This window comes from Impatiens glandulifera, chromosome 3 (assembly GCF_907164915.1).
Source record: "Impatiens glandulifera chromosome 3, dImpGla2.1, whole genome shotgun sequence".
In the NCBI taxonomy this organism is placed as follows: Eukaryota; Viridiplantae; Streptophyta; class Magnoliopsida; order Ericales; family Balsaminaceae; genus Impatiens; species Impatiens glandulifera.
The window spans coordinates 1,234,992-1,252,581 of record NC_061864.1 but is presented as its reverse complement, the minus strand read 5'-3'; the positions used below and the strand labels follow the sequence as shown (position 1 = coordinate 1,252,581).

Sequence of the window (17,590 nt, the reverse complement as noted above, 5' to 3'; positions counted from 1 at the left end):
TTATTAGGTTGCAAGTTTGAAACATATCTATACCATTTTTAATTTTATTTTTAACCGTTTTAAGTTTATGGACGGTCAACCCAGAATCCGACCCAAATATCCATTTACACTCACATATATATCCAAATTAATCACAGCTCTCGACCCGACAATCCAGACACTTTCAAAATTAAACATCATTGTATATATATAGAGATTTGAGTTAACTTAGTTCAATTTACTGAGTTGACTCATAATTAATGTTAAAATATTTTATATTTTTATAGAATTAATATGTGCAAGATTAATGTGTATAAAAATATTAAGGAAATATTTAAGAAAAACAAATATTGCATGAAATATCAAGAAATTAACGGAAAAAAATAACTAATATAACATGACTCACTTATATTTACAAAAAAAATTATATTTAAAAAGAAAAAATACTCAAAATAACCAAAATTCAGATGAGTTGAGTGTAATTGATTAAAAGAATTACATACTTTTTGAAGTAGTGAATAAATTGATTATTTATTTTAAAAGAATTTGAATGATATTTTAAATATCTATAAAATAAATAAAATGTGAATGAATTGATTAATTAAAAATATATTTAAATAAATAAATAGTTCAGCGTTACAAGTAGCGTATTATACACGGACTAATAACAGAAGTGGGCCGAGTCTATAACAAGGCCCATGGTAAAATCTCTTGAACTATCGTAATTCCCGCCAGTTCCGAAAAGAACATATATAGTGGACTGAAGACTTTCGTTAGAAGACGGTGCTTGTCCGAAGCAAACGAAGAGAAGGTCGGGGATTTATCATGGAAGAGGAAATTCTTTCTTCTTCTTCATCTCCTTCTGATCCAGGTTACTCCAGTGATGAATTCACCTGCGATGAAGAAGAAGAAGTTGATAATGCCGACAACATAAATGATGATGATATTGATAGCGATAGCGATAGTGATAGTGATGGCAACTGCGATCTTGATGAAGAACCAGCCACCGTCCGTCATCCGCCGCCGAAACGCGATAGCAAATCCCAAAATATAGACGCACTTGTGAGGTAGATTTGGTCTATCTCCTTATCAATCTAATTTTGTAGCTATGATAATGTAATAATGTACTCGTTGCGACCTTCCGTGCGATAGAAGCTTTTTTTCCCTTTCATCCATGGATTCAATACTTCCTTCTACCAATTGCGCTGCAACGTTGATTTATCATTGTCAATTTGATAATACCTAGATAAAATGAATTATATGCTGATTTTCAGGTGTTTGTTTCATCATATTATACTGTAACAATTGTTATTCTAATTTCAGAGGTAACCTATTTGTAAGAAGGCAATCGCTGCTTCCTAGAATTCTCTCAGTGACTGAGAGAGATGCTATTATTAAAAAGCCGTTTAAGCAACCATCCTCAAGCGGTTACAGTGAGAACAATGATCAGCTCTTTCGTCGTCTGTGGGCACGCAAAAGGTTTGTTCCCTGGGGATCAACTAGACCTGTTTTGGTTCCAATTGCCATCAAGACGAATCTCCATATTACAGTGGAGGAAGTAATTCCGGTGGAAGATGTAACTCTTCCTCCAGGAATTGAACCGTTGGTTCTGTGGTTACCCGAAGAATGTGAAGGACCAACTGATTTGGTTCCAATAACAGTGGATCCACTGCTTGTGCGCTATCTCCGACCCCACCAGAGGTAACCTCGTGATGCTAATGATACTATTCTATCTCACTGTCTTCTTGTCAAATGAACTGTAGAATTTCATTATGCACATCTTGTAAGGTGTAAATATCCTGTGATTTAATAATTTGTTTCCCTGCTTGGTTCTTAAATTTTTCTTTTCTGAAAAAATAGAGATGTTTACTAAGTACACGCTAAAGTTGCATTTACTATGATAGAAATAAGAAGTGGTAACCATATTCTGCTTGGTTCTGAATGTTGTTAGAGGTTTTTTTTTCAGGATTTACCAAATTATTTATCAAATGGTAACAAATAAACAGATTAATTTATTTTTGTAACGTTAAACTGATTAGTTATCATGCAAGACAGTTTGGATTTACAGAAGTGTGCAATCACTTGGATTTTTTCAGAAGGTTAAGCTTTTATTAAATAATTTGCTAAGATGAATACGTACAAGCTAGGAAGAAAGAATGAAATAGAAAAACATGCAATTGAATACAAAGCATGCCAGCTCCAGTTCTTCCTAGAAGTACTCTTCAAAAGATTGACATTGGTCATTACTTGACTTTGAAGATCAGTTGGAATTATAAGAAAGTTTCTATTTTGATTTGTATCATATTATTAATTAATTAGTAAGAAATTTAAAAAATGTTTTCTTTTCATCATTTTACATGCAGAGAGGGAGTTCAATTCATGTTTGATTGTGTTGCTGGGCTACACAGTGCTTCCAGCATATATGGTTGCATTCTGGCTGATGATATGGGGTAATATATAATCCGTATTGATTTCCTTTATAACTTGATCTGAAGTTTTACTTGGCTGTTTCTAGTTGTTTTCAAATTTCATCATGTGTCTACTTTTGCAGCTTGGGAAAGACCTTGCAATCAATTACATTGTTGTATACACTTCTTCAACAGGGATTTGAGGGAAAACAAATGGTTAAAAAAGCAATCATTGTGACACCTACTAGTCTTGTGAGTAACTGGGAAGCTGAAATCAAGAAGTGGGTAGGGGAAAGAGTCCAACTTATTGCATTGAATGAAAGTTCAAGGGAGGATGTTATCTCAGGGATTGATAGCTTCACTTGCATTCGTAGCCGTGTGCAGGTGAAGTAAATAAAGCATGTTCAGTGCCTCTTGCTGTATTTATAAAGTGACTTATATGAAATTCTTACAGGTATTAATTGTTTCATATGAAACATTTCGGTTGCATTCAGCAAAGTTCAGTCACGAGGGATCTTGCGATCTTCTTATATGCGATGAAGCTCACCGCCTGAAAAATGATCAAACGTTGACAAATCGAGTAAGATAATTAATCAGTTTTGTACAGTAGATTTGAAGTTTTTTATTTTCATGGTGAGTAGTTGATGAAGATGATTTATTCAGGCATTAGCCGCTCTGCCATGCAAACGCCGGATTCTATTGTCAGGAACTCCGATGCAGGTCAATACCAACCAGCACTTGATAAAATGTTCTTGCTATTTTGTGCTGCTAAATTTTAGTATTTATTATATTGACTTGCAGAATGATTTGGAGGAATTTTTTGCAATGGTTAACTTCACGAATCCTGGAATCTTGGGTGATGCTGCGTATTTTCGACAGCATTACGAGGTCTGTTATTATTGCTAACTTCTTGAAGTTTCATTCAATTTATTGCATTTGTACTGTTGTGGTTTGGCTGTTAGGTGTCAAGTCTTGTGATTGGTATGTGCTGTTTGTTGCCTAAGCAATGCTTTAATTTCAGGCACGGGTCATTTGGTAGTGATCTGTTTTGATGAGTGTGTATGTAATATCTTCATAACAGAACTTTTTTCCATGCAAAATGTTCCTGACATTAAAGTTGATGTCATACTTTAATTTAACGTCTAAAAGGTCCCGTTTCTTAAGTCTAGACCTCGCATGCATGTGATCCCATAAAGATTGATGCTACTAAATGCTGTATAAATACTGCATAAAAGATAATTAGATGAACTTAAGAGGTTCTATTAAACAGCCTTTTTTTTTTCTTTGGTGGAAGGTTAAAGAGATCAATGTTATTAACCTTCTATATGGTCGAGACAGGGACCAATTATTTGTGGAAGAGAGCCACATGCCACTGAAGAAGAAAAGAAGCTTGGTATGCTGCGCTCGGCCGAATTAAGTACAAAGGTGAATCAGGTAAATCTTTCTTATTTCTTTCTTTGGTTTTCATGAAGCGTTCATATTTTGTTTTGTACAATTCTCTAACTGGCTTCTATTCAATATGTTCTGATATCTCCTACAGTTCATATTGCGGAGGACCAACGCGCTGCTATCAAATCACTTACCTCCTAAGGTTCGACATTGTTACAGAAGATTTAGTTCCAGACAGATAAATATCTTCTGATATGACGTGTGCAATGGAAGAATCATTGATCTTATATTGATTCATTCACACTGCATACATATTCTGTGCCCTTATCATGTTTATTTCTATGAAAATTTCAAAAGGTTTTGTATCATTGAGTTGCTTGGACTACTTCCCAATCATCCTCTCTTTCCTCATGTATGTATGAGCACAACAATCTTATCTGATTTTTATGCTTTTAGAAATACAATATTGCAATTAAGTTGCAAATTTAAGGCCACAAAGAAGTTGGGTCACCCTCTTTCCGTGGGTTATGCAACAGTGTCATATAAGGAAAGAATTTAGGGCCTTATAGTTTCGGTCCAAAATGAATGATTTTTTCTTAAGTTTTTATTTCCGCAGGTTTTATGTTTAATCTAAAATGGTCATATTTTGATATGTAACTCCTAGCGAAATTGTGGGTGCAGATTGTAGAAGTTGTATGCTGCAAGTTGTCTCCTCTCCAAACAGAACTATACAACCATTTTATCCATTCAAAGAATGTAGGGATTTATTTTGTGCAAATTTGCATTTTGACGCACACCAGTTTTGAATTTCACAAATTATCTGGTTTGTTTTCATGTGTTGACTAACTATAGGTCAAAAGAGCACTTGATGAAGAAAAGAAAAAGTCAGCAATTTTGGCTTACATTACAGCTCTCAAGAAACTGTGCAATCATCCAAAGGTATGAATAACTTTTACATGGTCTCTTCCTTTCAGGTCTACATTATCCACTCAATAATCATGAAAGCAAATTAACGTTATGAGAGAGGTCTTTTAGTTTCGAATGTGATTTTGCTTGTGAACGAAAGATCACTAGCTTATGTCTTGTAATTTTTTCTTCTTATTGTGCTTAGTATTACCATGATAGTCAAAAATCGAGCAGGTTGTCCTGCTTGTTGAAATCTTGGATATGATATATTATAAGATAACTATGATATGATCAAGGATAACTAGATGTGAATTGGCTTGATTAGGAAATTATTATCTTGTGGTATTCTATGTATTTATGGTATCTATTATGTAAACAACATATTCTCCATAATATAGATTTTCTTTTTGAAGAAGTTAAACCTTGCATAACTAAGTGAGTTGTGAAGTGCTACATAAGAGTACAAGCAGCAGTAATGAGGAAAGGAGAACAATAAAGATAAGAAGGAGAAAGACACCATTCACACACAAAGTCAAATAGCTTCCAATGATCGAAAGCTATAAGTTGTATAACACAAAAGAACTCAAAGATCCAAAGTTAATCTTCTAAACAATCATTCAAACTTCCCTCATAAGCACCCCACAAGACCATGCTGAAAAGTAACCCAAATAAAAGTCACTAGAATCCACTAAACTCCAATCCACTGCTCTCGATTTCTCCCAAACTTAAGCATCCTATCTATCTATTTATAATCATTATGAGGTGACAGACGAAGTAGCTAGAGATGAACCAATTAAAAGAGAAGTTGTTGAAGACGAGATAGGCATGAGACAATTCATTTGAGACAGCAATATAGGTAAGAACAAGACCTATGAGCGTAGACATAGCCTGTGTTGTAAATCAAAGTCCATCGTAAAATTTCCAACTTGGATTATTGAAGGGTGTTGGAATTTTAGATATGCTACATTCTTAAAAAAATAGCTATGTTATATTCTTAAGAATATGAGATTAGAATAATACCATACAATATAAGATAATTATGATACGATTAGGGATACTAATTTGATTAAGATACTATTACATTGTGCTATTTGTACTATCCTATATTTTTTAATGCTTTTTATTAGAACAACATATTCTCAATAATACCACCCTCCTTGATTTTCTATATTGGAATTTTCCATGCTCCGAAAAGTCTAATTGGTCAGTTTTCTTGGCTTTGAATATCTTGAAACTACTAACATGTATCAAAATTTTCTTGACTTTTTATAAGTTTTTTACTAATTTAACGTTATTCCAGCTTATCAGTGTTAAAGTCATTGATTTTCAGAATTACTTATATTGTATTCTCTTTACTTTTTTAATTCATGCTAAAAATATCCTTTTATGTATCTTTTTCCTCACATTGGTTAACTTGATTTGGAAGCTCATATATGATACACTAAAAAGTGGGAAGCCAGGAACATCAGGTTTTGAGAATTGTTTGAAGTTTTTCCCCCCAGAAATGTTCTCTGGAAGGTAACTAGTTCTTAATTTTAATCCTATAGTATTTTGTTTCCTTTTGACCCTATTGTATTATACTATTTATCATTTAGATCTGGAACTTGGACTGGTGGAGATGGTACGTGGGTTGAATTATCTGGGAAAATGCATGTTTTATCTCGCTTACTAGCTCATCTGCGTCGACGAACTGATGACCGGATAGTCTTAGTATCAAATTACACTCAGGTTAGTTGGTCAAATTGGCTGCAGTTTCAAGTACACATTAATGATTTTTCTTGGAAAAAAAGTATGCATCTAGGATTTCTCTGGGCTTTACATGATGATGGAACTTTATAGTATTCAATTTGTGCAATTTTCATGAGATCTATTTCATGTATTTGGTTTCTCTGAGAAAAAAAGACTACCTATGTTCTCTACTTTTGGACACTTCTCTAACAACTTATCTGTTTCTCCATATTACTTAATGCTGCCAAGGAAAAAAAAGATTTGCAGAATGAATGATAATTCTTTTGTTATTGCTTCAAGATTGGTGAACTCAACTACCTCTTTACTGCTTAAATTCCATCAATAATGCTACTACCTCTTTTCTGTTCGGAATACATTTAGTTATTAGGTTAAAGAATACAATTGAATTTCATAGAGTGTTACTGCATAGCCATAATTTATGAACTTTACTAATGAATTTCTCATTCTGTCAAGTACCTATGGCATAATATCCATGTAAGAACATTTACAGCTCACCCTAGATTATGTAGACTCTATTCTGGTTAATCTTTGTTGACTTGTTTTCTATGCACTTCTCCTTTTTCTGTTTGAGTCACGTATAAACTTTGAGCTAGGGTACCAAGACCTGTTTGATATAGGATTATTTGAATAACCAAGTGGTTATTTGCAAATAACCTTGTTTGAAGATTATAGAAAATCAGGTTATTTAAGTAAAAAGACATTATGGATATTGACTCACCCAATGGCTAGTGGAAAGAGTAGGCTAAAGTCTCAGTTCCGATTCTCATTAAAAATACCTTGATTTTTTAAGTAGGGGTCATGACAGTGGAATGTTGTGTTAGCCTATTCTATATAATAAACTCTAGTGGCAATAAAAAAGACATTATGGGTATAAATATATTATATTTTTTTATAAATAGAGGATATTTTGTTGATGATTTGAATGTTGTGATGAATGAGTAGATTGTTATTCGGATATTGGTTTATTTGGAAATAATTCCAAATAACCCACATTAAACAAGACCAAAGTTTTTGCATATTTTCCTTTCTACTTCATTTACATAAAAAACTATTTTCTTAATTTATGAATTGTTGTTTAATAGACGTTGGACCTTTTTGCTCAATTGTGCCGCGAAAGAAGATATCCATTCTTAAGACTGGATGGAACAACATCCATCAGTAAAAGACAAAAATTGGTTAACCAATTTAATGATCAATCCAAGGTATGCAATAATAGTTTCATGATCAATCTAGTAATCTCTTAAATTGAAATAACTCGAATTTGTGTCTTGTCAGGATGAGTTTGCATTTCTCTTGAGCAGCAAAGCCGGTGGATGTGGTCTCAATTTGATAGGAGGGAATCGGTTGATCTTGTTTGATCCTGATTGGAATCCTGCTAATGATAAACAGGCAATTGCTTAAACAACGTTGTCAATTTTGAGAGAAATTCATGTTTTTCATCATCAATGATACTCATAGGCTGTTCATGATATGCAGGCTGCTGCGAGAGTATGGCGAGATGGACAAAGAAAGAGAGTCTACATATATAGATTTTTGAGCACTGGAACCATCGAAGAAAAGGTTACTTCTATTTTATATTTCAAAAACAAGCTAAGGTTATTTAGTATTTTTAATATTCTGTCCTTTCTAATCTAATCTCATGTATTTAAGGTTCGAGTCTTCACACTCGGTCCATTTACAATTTTTCTTTTTGTTTGTCCTTTCTAGGTTTACCAGCGACAAATGTCAAAGGAAGGGCTTCAAAAAGTTATTCAGCAGGAGCAAAACGATAATGTATACTAACTAACTGACTGTAATTTCCTGATACTGAAACTAATATGGCACTGTAGATGATGACACATTGTCATGTTTTCAGGGAAATTCTCTCTCTTCAGAAGATCTGCGTGATTTATTCTCATTTCATGAGAATGTAAGGTTAGTTCTTTTTCCATTATTATAAAAGAAAAATGGTAATGAATAAATTCTTGGTATTAAGGAATCGCTTTCGATACAAAAGCTGGAATCGAATGTAATTGTATTATTTGCGTAAAAATATGAGGGCGCCAAGGCTACACTCATGGGAGAGCAACAGATTGACTGCCCTCATTCCCAAAGAAAAACATAAAAGGAAAAAAAAAAATCAAAATGTGTATGTAAAATAACTAGAACCATAACACAAACAAACAAAGACTAAAACTTAAATAAATCATTTCATCTACCATTTTAAAGATCTCCCAACCATTGATGTTCCCACCCTTTAAAAGCGATTGAGAAAGAAATGAAAAATAATCCTTTAAACTCTATCAGGATTTAGAATCGTCGGAATCATCTCAATCCATTGATCCCAAAATTCTCCAATTGACCTTGGCATTAACAAGTTAATTTTGAGAACCTGACAACGGATAAATGAATGGTTTCTAATGATTTTCTAGTCAAAGAATGTTACCATGTTCATCCTCCTTACCACGAATAATCTTTTGTGTTCTCAATTTCATAATGCAATCCAAACCTTGTCTCAGATTAATTTACTGTATGGTTTGGCCTTACATTCTTTTACCTTTTAACTTCATACTCTGCCTGGTACCAGGTCTGAAATTCATGAAAAGATGAACTGCAGTCGTTGTCGAACCAATGACATTACAGTGGAAGATAGCCCTGCCGACCATCTAGGTGAGATGAATGGCGCAGAAGAAGAGGAAGAAGACACAGGGGGATTTGCTCATATAACTGGTTGTTTACATAAATTAAGAGCCTCAGAAAAACAGGTTGGTTTTTTTAATTGTCTTTTGTAGGGTGTATCGAATGATGTCTAATCATTCCTATTTTGTTTGCATGGGTTTCAGATAGGAACCCCTTTGGAAGAGGACTTGGGTAGTTGGGGGCACCATTTTTCGCCATCATCCACCGTTCCAGATGTTATTTTGCAAGATTCAGCGGGAGATGAGGTATATACATCTAGATCTCTCGCTTTATTAGAGATCTTCTAACTAACAAATGGGATGAATTTGGTCGATTATCTGAAAAATAAATAAATAAATTGCAGGTGACATTTGTTTTCACAAATCAAGTGAGTGGGAAGCTAGTTCCGATTGAATCAATGAAGCAGACGAAAATAACAAATGAAGCTGAAGAAATCAAGACTACGAATGATATTGGTTGTTCCGGTTTGAGGAGGCTTCCTGTCACTAGTAAAAACTTGCGAAGGCCTTTCCTTTTGAAATCATCGATGAAAACACCTTCATTTAACAATAACACACCACCAATTAGAATTAGTAATATCCAACTTCCTCAAAAAAGATTATCATCTGGATCCCCAAAAAAAGAAGAAGATGATTTTGTATAATAATAATAATAATAATAATAATAATTGTTTTCCTACATAATTCACATGCTCTATTTTCCCATTGTCCCCAAGAGGAGGCCAAGACCCAGCCATTGCTATGAAAGAGTTATTAATTAGTTAGGCATTCTTGAATTTTGCGGCATTCTTCTATCTTTTGGCTGATTAGAGTAAGAGTGAACGAAAGAAGAAAAAAGGAGTTGGAAATTGACAATCACCAACCAACCCCATACTACTTTACTAGATAGAGTCATCTCAAAATAAATATCACAATTTTGTAATTTTATGAATGTTAGGAAAGTATCATGATCTTAAACTCATGCCTTTTAACTTATTGACAATTATGTATACAAATTAATTTATTTTAATATTTAGCTAATAGAGTAAAAGAGAAAAACCCTCTATTTAAATTATTATTATTCTTTTATATAAAAAAATAATAATAATTATTTGGTACAATAAAACGTCTTAGTAGATGTTAAGTTGGGCTTTAGTCACTACTCATGCATCAAATTTAAACAAAATGCATGAAATCGTTATTATTATTATTAGAAAATAAATCCCTTTTCCCGCTCTACTATTAGTATTATGCTTTCTGGTTTACATCAAAACAGAGGCCAAACTTCCCCGGTCGGCCGAATCTGAAATTTCTAAATAAAAGCAGACCAGGGTCGGTCCTAGGTACTGATTATAGAAGTCTCCATTGAGTGGAGAGGAGTTGATCTGTCAACATCAAGCAAGCAAAGGACGGGAAATGGAAGAAATAGATGACGACGAGGACAATCACCATATATTACTAATGATCCATGACGACACAAATAACCCAATCAAATCATTGCATTCTCTGAACGAGCTTCAACACTGCGAGAACAAGTGAGAAAACATGGAGCTCAAACCAGGCCTGTCAGCTCTCGTCACAGGCGGTGCTGCTGGAATTGGTGTGTGTGCCCACATTCATTGAAAATTAGAGAAGCTCCAATTTCTCTTTGTTTATGATGTTCTTCTTTTTCTTCTTCTGCATACAGGGAAAGCTCTCAGTTTGGCTCTTGCAAAGAAAGGCATATTTGTCACGATTGTTGATTTCTCTGAGGAGAAAGGGAAAGAAGTAGCATCCCTTGTTGAAAAGGAGAATGCCATCTTCCATTCAGATTTGCCATTTAAATCTGCTTTATCTATCAAATGCGATGTCACAAATGCAGGTATTTACTTACAATCTGTACTGTACTGGACTAAATTAGTTCCAGCTCTGATTATACTATGACAGGTTTCTTTTTTTTTTTTGAAAATTATTTTCAATTCCTTGCATCTCTAAATACTTTTTTAACTTTCCAAATACAAGTATGCAATAATGTTACTTTTCTGGCGTAGGACAACTGTCACATGCCTTTAAAAAGCATTTCGAAACATATGGGGGACTAGATATTTGTGTTAATAGTGCTGGTGTTTCACTTCCTATGTCATTCCATGAAGATCAACCTGGTAGTACTAATCCATGGAGACACACCATGAATGTGAATCTCATTTCGGTTATTGACAGCACTCGCCTCGCGGTATGCTTACATTCTATTATGCATCTTTATCATCAGTAGGTCCTTTAGATTTGCCCAAAACTGGGTTGAACATAAGAGTTTTTTTAAAAGCCATATACCCAAATGAAGTATGATAAGCTTTTTCATACCCAACTGGATAAATTCACACTGTTGAATCTCTAATTGAACACGGTCGCTGTTATTCTAGAATAGTAGCAGTTATTTAAACAGTTTATTAACTTCTTTTAGACCGCTATATAAAGTATAGTTTAAACTTATAGCAATTTAATTCAAGAATAATACTTTTACAGTTTCATGTTCTTCGTCCGTGTATTCTCAATTCTCTTGAAAGTTATTTCACCAAAGTTGAGGTTGTTCTTATTTATTTTTTCCATGGGGAATTGACCTGACATGTGTTTTGCATTTATGGATTATATTCTTTACCAGATACAAACCATGCGAGCTGCTCAAAAACCTGGTGTTATCATAAATATGGGTTCCTCCGGAGGTCTTTATCCATTGATTGGTGATCCTATCTACTCTGCATCTAAAGGTGCGAGTTCCGTGTTTTACCATGCCATTTCTCATTCCTTTAGAGCAAATGTACTGTCTAACAGTGTCATGCTAATAAAGAGCTGAAATTATTGTTAAAGTTTTAAGAGCAAATGTACTGTCTAGCAGTCTCAGCTTTTATTCAGGAAAATGAAATATCCACGTATAAAGCTTGTACGCCTTTTGTCCCCTTTTGACAAACTTTATTTCTTGTAGGTGGCGTTGTCATGTTCACTAGGTCACTTGTTTTACTCAAGCGGCATGGTATTCGTGCAAACGTGCTTTGCCCTGAGGTGAGTGCTTGTTAAAAAGGGGAAAACTTCATGTGGTTAAAAAATAGTGATTTGTAGGTATGAAAGACAAAAAAGAACTTTCAATTTCCATGAATGAGATCATAGATGATCAAATATGGAAAAGAAAGAGTCTGTGGAAGTTATCAAACTTAGCAAGTTATACTCTGTGATGTCTAAATGATCATAACCGTCTTAAACCATGTAGAATCTGAAGTCTACCTCATATGGTAGAGACTAGAGAATGAGGAGAGAGTTTTGGAGGCAGACAAAAAAAAATCTTCTGTATTCTCAAATTAAATAACAAGAGAATCAAATATAAACAAATCCTCTAATTATTCGGATTGACATCAAACCTAAAGCTGATTGATTTTGACACAGCTTCTTTCCTTGCTGATTCTGTTGCAAGATTTTCTACAAACCATCATAGTTTCTATTGTTGAACTTGCTTCAACTGTATTATCGCTCATAGGTTACTTCCTCAGTTTTGGTTTATGCTAAGGATGAGGTTTTATGTAATCTTGTTATTACAAAATGATTCTAGTTCAATTGATTATTTACAATTAATTCTGCAGTTTGTTCAAACAGATTTAGTATCAAAAATGCCTTCTAGTTTCATTGAGCAAATGGGTGGATGGGTGCCAATGGAAGCAATTATTAAAGGTACTTGTTTAATGCATTTTACTATTCCTGCTATCTCTAGTAGATGTTTTTGTGTTACTTATTTGGACTCTAAAACCAAAGTACAACACACCTTTCTAAGGCTTCATATATATTTGTTAGGTGCTTTTGAACTCATTAGTGACGAGAGCAAAGCCGGTGCATGTATGTGGATTACAAACCGTAGGGGACTGGAATATTGGCCTACCCCTATGGAAGAAGCAAAATATAGATTGCCTTCTTCTAAATTTCGAATACAGTCTTCAGTTATCTCTCAACTGAATCTTCAGTTGCCTAAGAGCTTTGAGAAAATGTAAGTGAAATGAATCTCTGTAAGCAGAAGAAAACCCTACTCTTATTTCTGGACTTTGAAGATGAAGTAGGACATTTTGACCAAAATGAAAAAGATGAAGTAGGGCATAAAGTAATTCTTTATTGTTTGTGGGTTGTGTTATTATCAAACTAGACTCATTCTGAAGCCTACTCTCCTTTTCAAGAACCATTTACTCCAAGAGCTCATTTGATCTTGGGTTTTTTAGGATTATTTTGGGATTTATGCAAAACTTTGTTGGATAAAAAATGAGTTTTTTAAGATTTGTTTAAGATAAATTACTAAAATGTCCTTTTATATTTAAAAAAGATAAGGGTATTTTAGTACTTTAATCGATGGATTAGGTGATTTGATGGTTAGAATGATAGTGATGGAGAGAAAATTTAGAAAAAACCTAAAAAAAAACCCAAAATAAAAAAAGCTCCAAGTTGTAGGTTGATTTGTTTTCTCAATAATTAATGTGTATATAAGAAGTTGTTCTATCATTTAGTTAACCTCTTTTGTATTGTCTATAGATTGTAACATCCTTTGTAATAAATAATAATTAATAATCCAAAATATATATATTTTGAGGAACTCTCCCTTCTTTCCCTACAAAATTCAAAGGGGCTTTGACATTGATCCATTGTTTGGCGATAGCCTCCAAAGTCACTCTTTGGAGTTGAATCAAGATCTTCCGGGTCTCCTCGTTTAGGCTGGAATTTACTGCCTTGTTTGAGGGGGCAGTGTGGAAATTTCAAACTAGGCTTTTTCAAAAGTCCATTTCCCTTTCTAAGAACCATTGACTCCAAGTAGTTGGAGAGTGGTTTGTCTTCTGAAGAAAGCTTATTAATGTTTATCTAAGAAGTTTTATTTTCAGTTAGCCTCTTTTGTATTGCCTATAAATTGTATCATCATTTGTAATAGTTAAATCAATCTAAAATATATGAAGAACTCCCATTTCCCTTCAAAATCCTACATTGGTAAACCCTTAACCTTTATTTTTGTTCCTGCAGAGTTGTTGATACACTTAGCCACAATTTCCGTAGTGCTACCAGTATAGTGCAAACTCCTGTTCCGCTACCAATCGAACCTGGGCATGTTCTTGTCAAAGTCATTTATGTTGGTGTTAATGCTAGTGATGTATGTCTGTGGATCTGCTATGTTTAATTTCTTGATTAATTAAAATCTTGGAGGATTATGATTGTTCATCAACATGATTGAACAATAATTTTGATCAGTTTGGATCAAGCTTGTTTTCGTAGCAGTTACAAGCATTTGCATTGTTTGACAGGTTAATTTTAGCTCAGGTCACTATTTTAGTGGCAGTAAAACAGACTTGGCTTCGGCTCTTCCCTTTGATGCCGGCTTTGAGGTATGTACTAAGACATCATGTAAAAAATTCACTCTTGATTCATTTTATTTGAATTAATTATATTCATCATTATGAAGGCTGTGGGGATAATCGCTGCTATTGGAGAATCAGTCCATCATTGGAAAGTTGGGACTCCGGCTGCCCTTATTGCGTTTGGAGGCTATGCTGAATATAAAATGGTAGAATTTATTCTCTACAAAAGATTTATATTTGAACTGTTGAGAGAATTCTAAACTCCAAGTCATGAAAATTGGATTGTCTATTGCAGGTTCCTGAGGAACACATTCTTTCTGTGGCAAGACCTGATCCTGAAATTGTTGCAATGCTCACTTGTGGACTAACACCGTCAATTGCTCTTGAAAAAGTAAAAAAGGAATTAATTCCTCCGGAATACTCCCCTTTCTTATTGACAAATTACATGGGCTTTTTGTAGGCAGCATATATGGAATCTGGAAAGGTTGTCCTTGTAACTGCAGCTGCAGGAGGGACAGGACAATTTGCAGTACAGGTTCACTTATTCACTCTAAGAGCTTGTTTGATCTAGGGTTTTTTCATAAAAAAAGAAATCTTAGGTCAGATTCACTTTTTTTTTCTAAATGTGATCCCATATGAATCCACACCTGATTGATAAATTTGACTGAAATCTTTTCTGTAAAGGATGCCATTATTTTTATAGCTCCCCAGACCTGATTTGTTGCAGTTTAATTTATCTTTTTGCAGATTTTCTTTAGGCATTTTAGTTAAGAGTTTGAATTGATTGAAAGAGAGATATTTGGTTGCTTTTAAGCAGGTTTTGTTATGCTTAATAATGATGTATAATTGTTGTGATTTTTGTGCCAGCTTGCAAAATTAGCGGGAAATAAAGTTGTTGCAACTTGTGGAGGCAAAGAAAAGGCTGCGTTTTTGACAGATTTGGGAGTTGATCGTGTTATAGATTATAAAGCAGAGGATATTAAAACGGTAAGTCTCCTATACACATAAATAACTTCACTGATTCTTTCCAATCAATAGATGGGATTGTTTGTTTATTTTGTAGCATCACTGACAAGATAGATGAAATTGACTTTCAATTATTTTGATTTTTTAAATGAAGCTGAACTATTATATATGTCTACTTGTTGTTCTTCTAAAAACAGAAATGCGGTTGAGAAAATATCTAATGATTTTTTCATTTGCAGGTTCTAAAAAATGAGTATCCTAAAGGTGTTGATATCGTGTATGAATCAGTAGGCGGTCAGATGTTTGATCTGTGTTTAAATGCATTGGCCATTCATGGAAAGATGGTCGTTATAGGAATGACTTCTCAGGTAACATTCAACCTTGTCTTCTAGAAGTCAACAACGGAGATTTTATTTAAATGGTCTTAATATTATCGGATGTTCATCAGTATCAAGGAGAGCATGGTTGGAAGCCTTTGAATTATACCGGCCTCTGCGAGAATCTACTAGCCAAGAGTCAAACTTTGGTAAATTGAATATTACTTAATCCAGTGAATTGTGTACTCTTTTGGCCAAAAACACTACTGTATTTGGATTGGAATCTGGCTTAGAAATTGATACATTTGGTTGTAGGCTGGTTTTTTCCTGATGCAATATAGTCATCTCTGGCAGCAACATCTGGACAAACTTTTTCATCTTTACTCGGTTGGCCAACTTTTGGTAAGTACCCTATTTTGTCTACACCTCGATTCATTAGACAACCTGTACTTAATGTGTATATATCTGCTCACATTTTGATTGTCTTACAGATTTCTGTAGATCCAAAAAACTTTGTAGGCTTGAGCTCTGTGGCAGATGCAGTCGAATATCTTCATTCTGGTAAAAGTGTTGGAAAGGTAAGAAATATTACTCACACCAATTTTTTGTTGTTTTTGTGGTGATGGTGGTGTAATAGAGACTCACAATTTATTGCTTCTACTGCAGGTTGTCGTTTGCATCGACCCATCTTTCAGTCAGCAGGTGTCTAAACTCTGAATGATATTCTGAACTAAGAATAAATTGCAACTTTATAAAATTACCCTTTCCCTCGAATAAGTTCTTTGCATGAAATTCAACATTCAAAGTGAAGTGAGATTTCATTTGATGTTAAAGAACAGTGTGACTTGGCGCCACATCAGTACCGAGTCAGCAGTACCTTGCCAAGTCAATGTCCAGTCAATAAAGATTAGAATTAGAGATAATTATGGTAGTTAGATGTTTATCGCTAAATAATACCTATACTTGTATAAATAGGTATAGAATGATTACATGTTACAACTGAATTCAATAAAAAAAAAAGTCTCTCTTCCTATCAATAAAATTAAACAGAGGCACATGAGGTTTATTATGCCACTGTTCTTGCTCATACTAATTACAAAATACAATCTTATTCTAGATGTTTACATTTTCGTTATTAGAGCCGAAAGGAAAACTCACAACCCTCCATGGCATATAAGAACTGCTCGGCCCTTCAATTGATTTCTTTAATGATTGATCAAATCAATTACACATTGTGGAAATATGAAAAATTTTGGTATGACAAAGCTGATTTTTCTAATACTTTCTTGTGGGGATTGTTCTTACTTTCGTGATCTGAAATGGAAATGCGAGCCATGTATTTCAGAATATTGTTGTTAACCGGATGGGTGACCAAACATTAGACAACTAATGTCTTGTTTTTCCTTGATGAAATTTGTCCCATTATCTAGTTAAATAATATCTTCAAAATTACCATAAAGACTACAGGAGGGAATCAAGTCACCTGTTTGCAACCCATCATCCATCATGTGAAACTTTATTTAAATTAGATTCAGTCCAAGGATTGTGAGTTATCATTATGGAATCATTTACAAAAAAGTTGTTAATAAGTCAAACAAATGTGTAACTTTTTTGTTTGTTTTATTTAATGGGTTTCCTATATTAATTATTTTATATGCTCTCTATTCCCAATGTCCTCAAGAGACAGCTATTGTTATATCTGATTTGGCTAACTTATACCATAGACAAAACCTTGTCTAAATCAACCAATCCATTGTTTAAGCAAAATTCTTACTATTTTTACTGTGTCACTGCATGTATATAAGGTAAACAATTCTAACCCAAACACATGGTTGTTCTATAATTTATTGGGCATTGAAGTTTACATC

The 17,590-nt window shown here is 33.9% G+C and overlaps 2 protein-coding genes across 4 annotated transcripts; both read left to right on the top strand.

The window, feature by feature from the left end:
• The first annotated feature begins 751 nt into the window (after window positions 1-751).
• Window positions 752-9,809, top strand: LOC124932573 (protein CHROMATIN REMODELING 25). 3 transcript variants are annotated; one of them, XM_047473226.1, is made up of 21 exons: window positions 752-1,046; window positions 1,303-1,680; window positions 2,343-2,429; window positions 2,531-2,765; window positions 2,836-2,967; window positions 3,051-3,107; window positions 3,189-3,275; window positions 3,726-3,821; window positions 3,928-3,978; window positions 4,458-4,532; window positions 4,629-4,715; window positions 6,109-6,200; window positions 6,278-6,410; window positions 7,514-7,633; window positions 7,707-7,820; window positions 7,908-7,991; window positions 8,139-8,204; window positions 8,287-8,345; window positions 8,995-9,175; window positions 9,254-9,355; window positions 9,454-9,809. In XM_047473226.1, the coding sequence occupies exons 1-21, from the start codon at window positions 805-807 to the stop codon at window positions 9,751-9,753; spliced, it is 2,778 nt and encodes a 925-aa protein (XP_047329182.1). In that variant the 5' UTR covers window positions 752-804; the 3' UTR covers window positions 9,754-9,809. The 3 variants fall into 3 exon arrangements, with proteins under 3 accessions (XP_047329182.1, XP_047329181.1, XP_047329183.1); XM_047473225.1 differs by having other exon boundaries at window positions 753-1,046; window positions 2,531-2,771; window positions 2,842-2,967; XM_047473227.1 differs by having other exon boundaries at window positions 753-1,046; window positions 2,531-2,771; window positions 2,842-2,967; window positions 8,998-9,175; window positions 9,454-9,808.
• Window positions 9,810-10,528: 719 nt separating this feature from the next.
• Window positions 10,529-16,811, top strand: LOC124929046 (prostaglandin reductase-3-like). Its single transcript, XM_047469310.1, has 18 exons — window positions 10,529-10,688; window positions 10,776-10,949; window positions 11,119-11,300; window positions 11,727-11,832; window positions 12,048-12,124; window positions 12,697-12,784; window positions 12,905-13,094; window positions 14,108-14,234; window positions 14,386-14,466; window positions 14,544-14,645; window positions 14,735-14,830; window positions 14,900-14,974; window positions 15,307-15,426; window positions 15,645-15,773; window positions 15,854-15,931; window positions 16,038-16,124; window positions 16,214-16,300; window positions 16,389-16,811. The coding sequence occupies exons 1-18, from the start codon at window positions 10,634-10,636 to the stop codon at window positions 16,437-16,439; spliced, it is 1,905 nt and encodes a 634-aa protein (XP_047325266.1). The 5' UTR covers window positions 10,529-10,633; the 3' UTR covers window positions 16,440-16,811.
• Window positions 16,812-17,590: the final 779 nt, after the last annotated feature.

What these genes read in the sequence shown, in the direction of transcription:
- LOC124932573 (XM_047473226.1), top strand. Translation starts at nt 805, where the DNA reads ATGGAAGAGGAAATTCTTTCTTCTTCTTCATCTCCTTCTGATCCAGGT. An exon ending in TAGTATCAAATTACACTCAG is followed by an intron (nt 6,411 to 7,513) that starts GTTAGTTGGTCA and finishes GTTGTTTAATAG; the next exon opens with ACGTTGGACCTTTTTGCTCA. An exon ending in CTGGAACCATCGAAGAAAAG is followed by an intron (nt 7,992 to 8,138) that starts GTTACTTCTATT and finishes TGTCCTTTCTAG; the next exon opens with GTTTACCAGCGACAAATGTC.
- LOC124929046 (XM_047469310.1), top strand. Translation starts at nt 10,634, where the DNA reads ATGGAGCTCAAACCAGGCCTGTCAGCTCTCGTCACAGGCGGTGCTGCT. An exon ending in CCTTTGATGCCGGCTTTGAG is followed by an intron (nt 14,467 to 14,543) that starts GTATGTACTAAG and finishes ATCATTATGAAG; the next exon opens with GCTGTGGGGATAATCGCTGC. An exon ending in TAGCCAAGAGTCAAACTTTG is followed by an intron (nt 15,932 to 16,037) that starts GTAAATTGAATA and finishes ATTTGGTTGTAG; the next exon opens with GCTGGTTTTTTCCTGATGCA.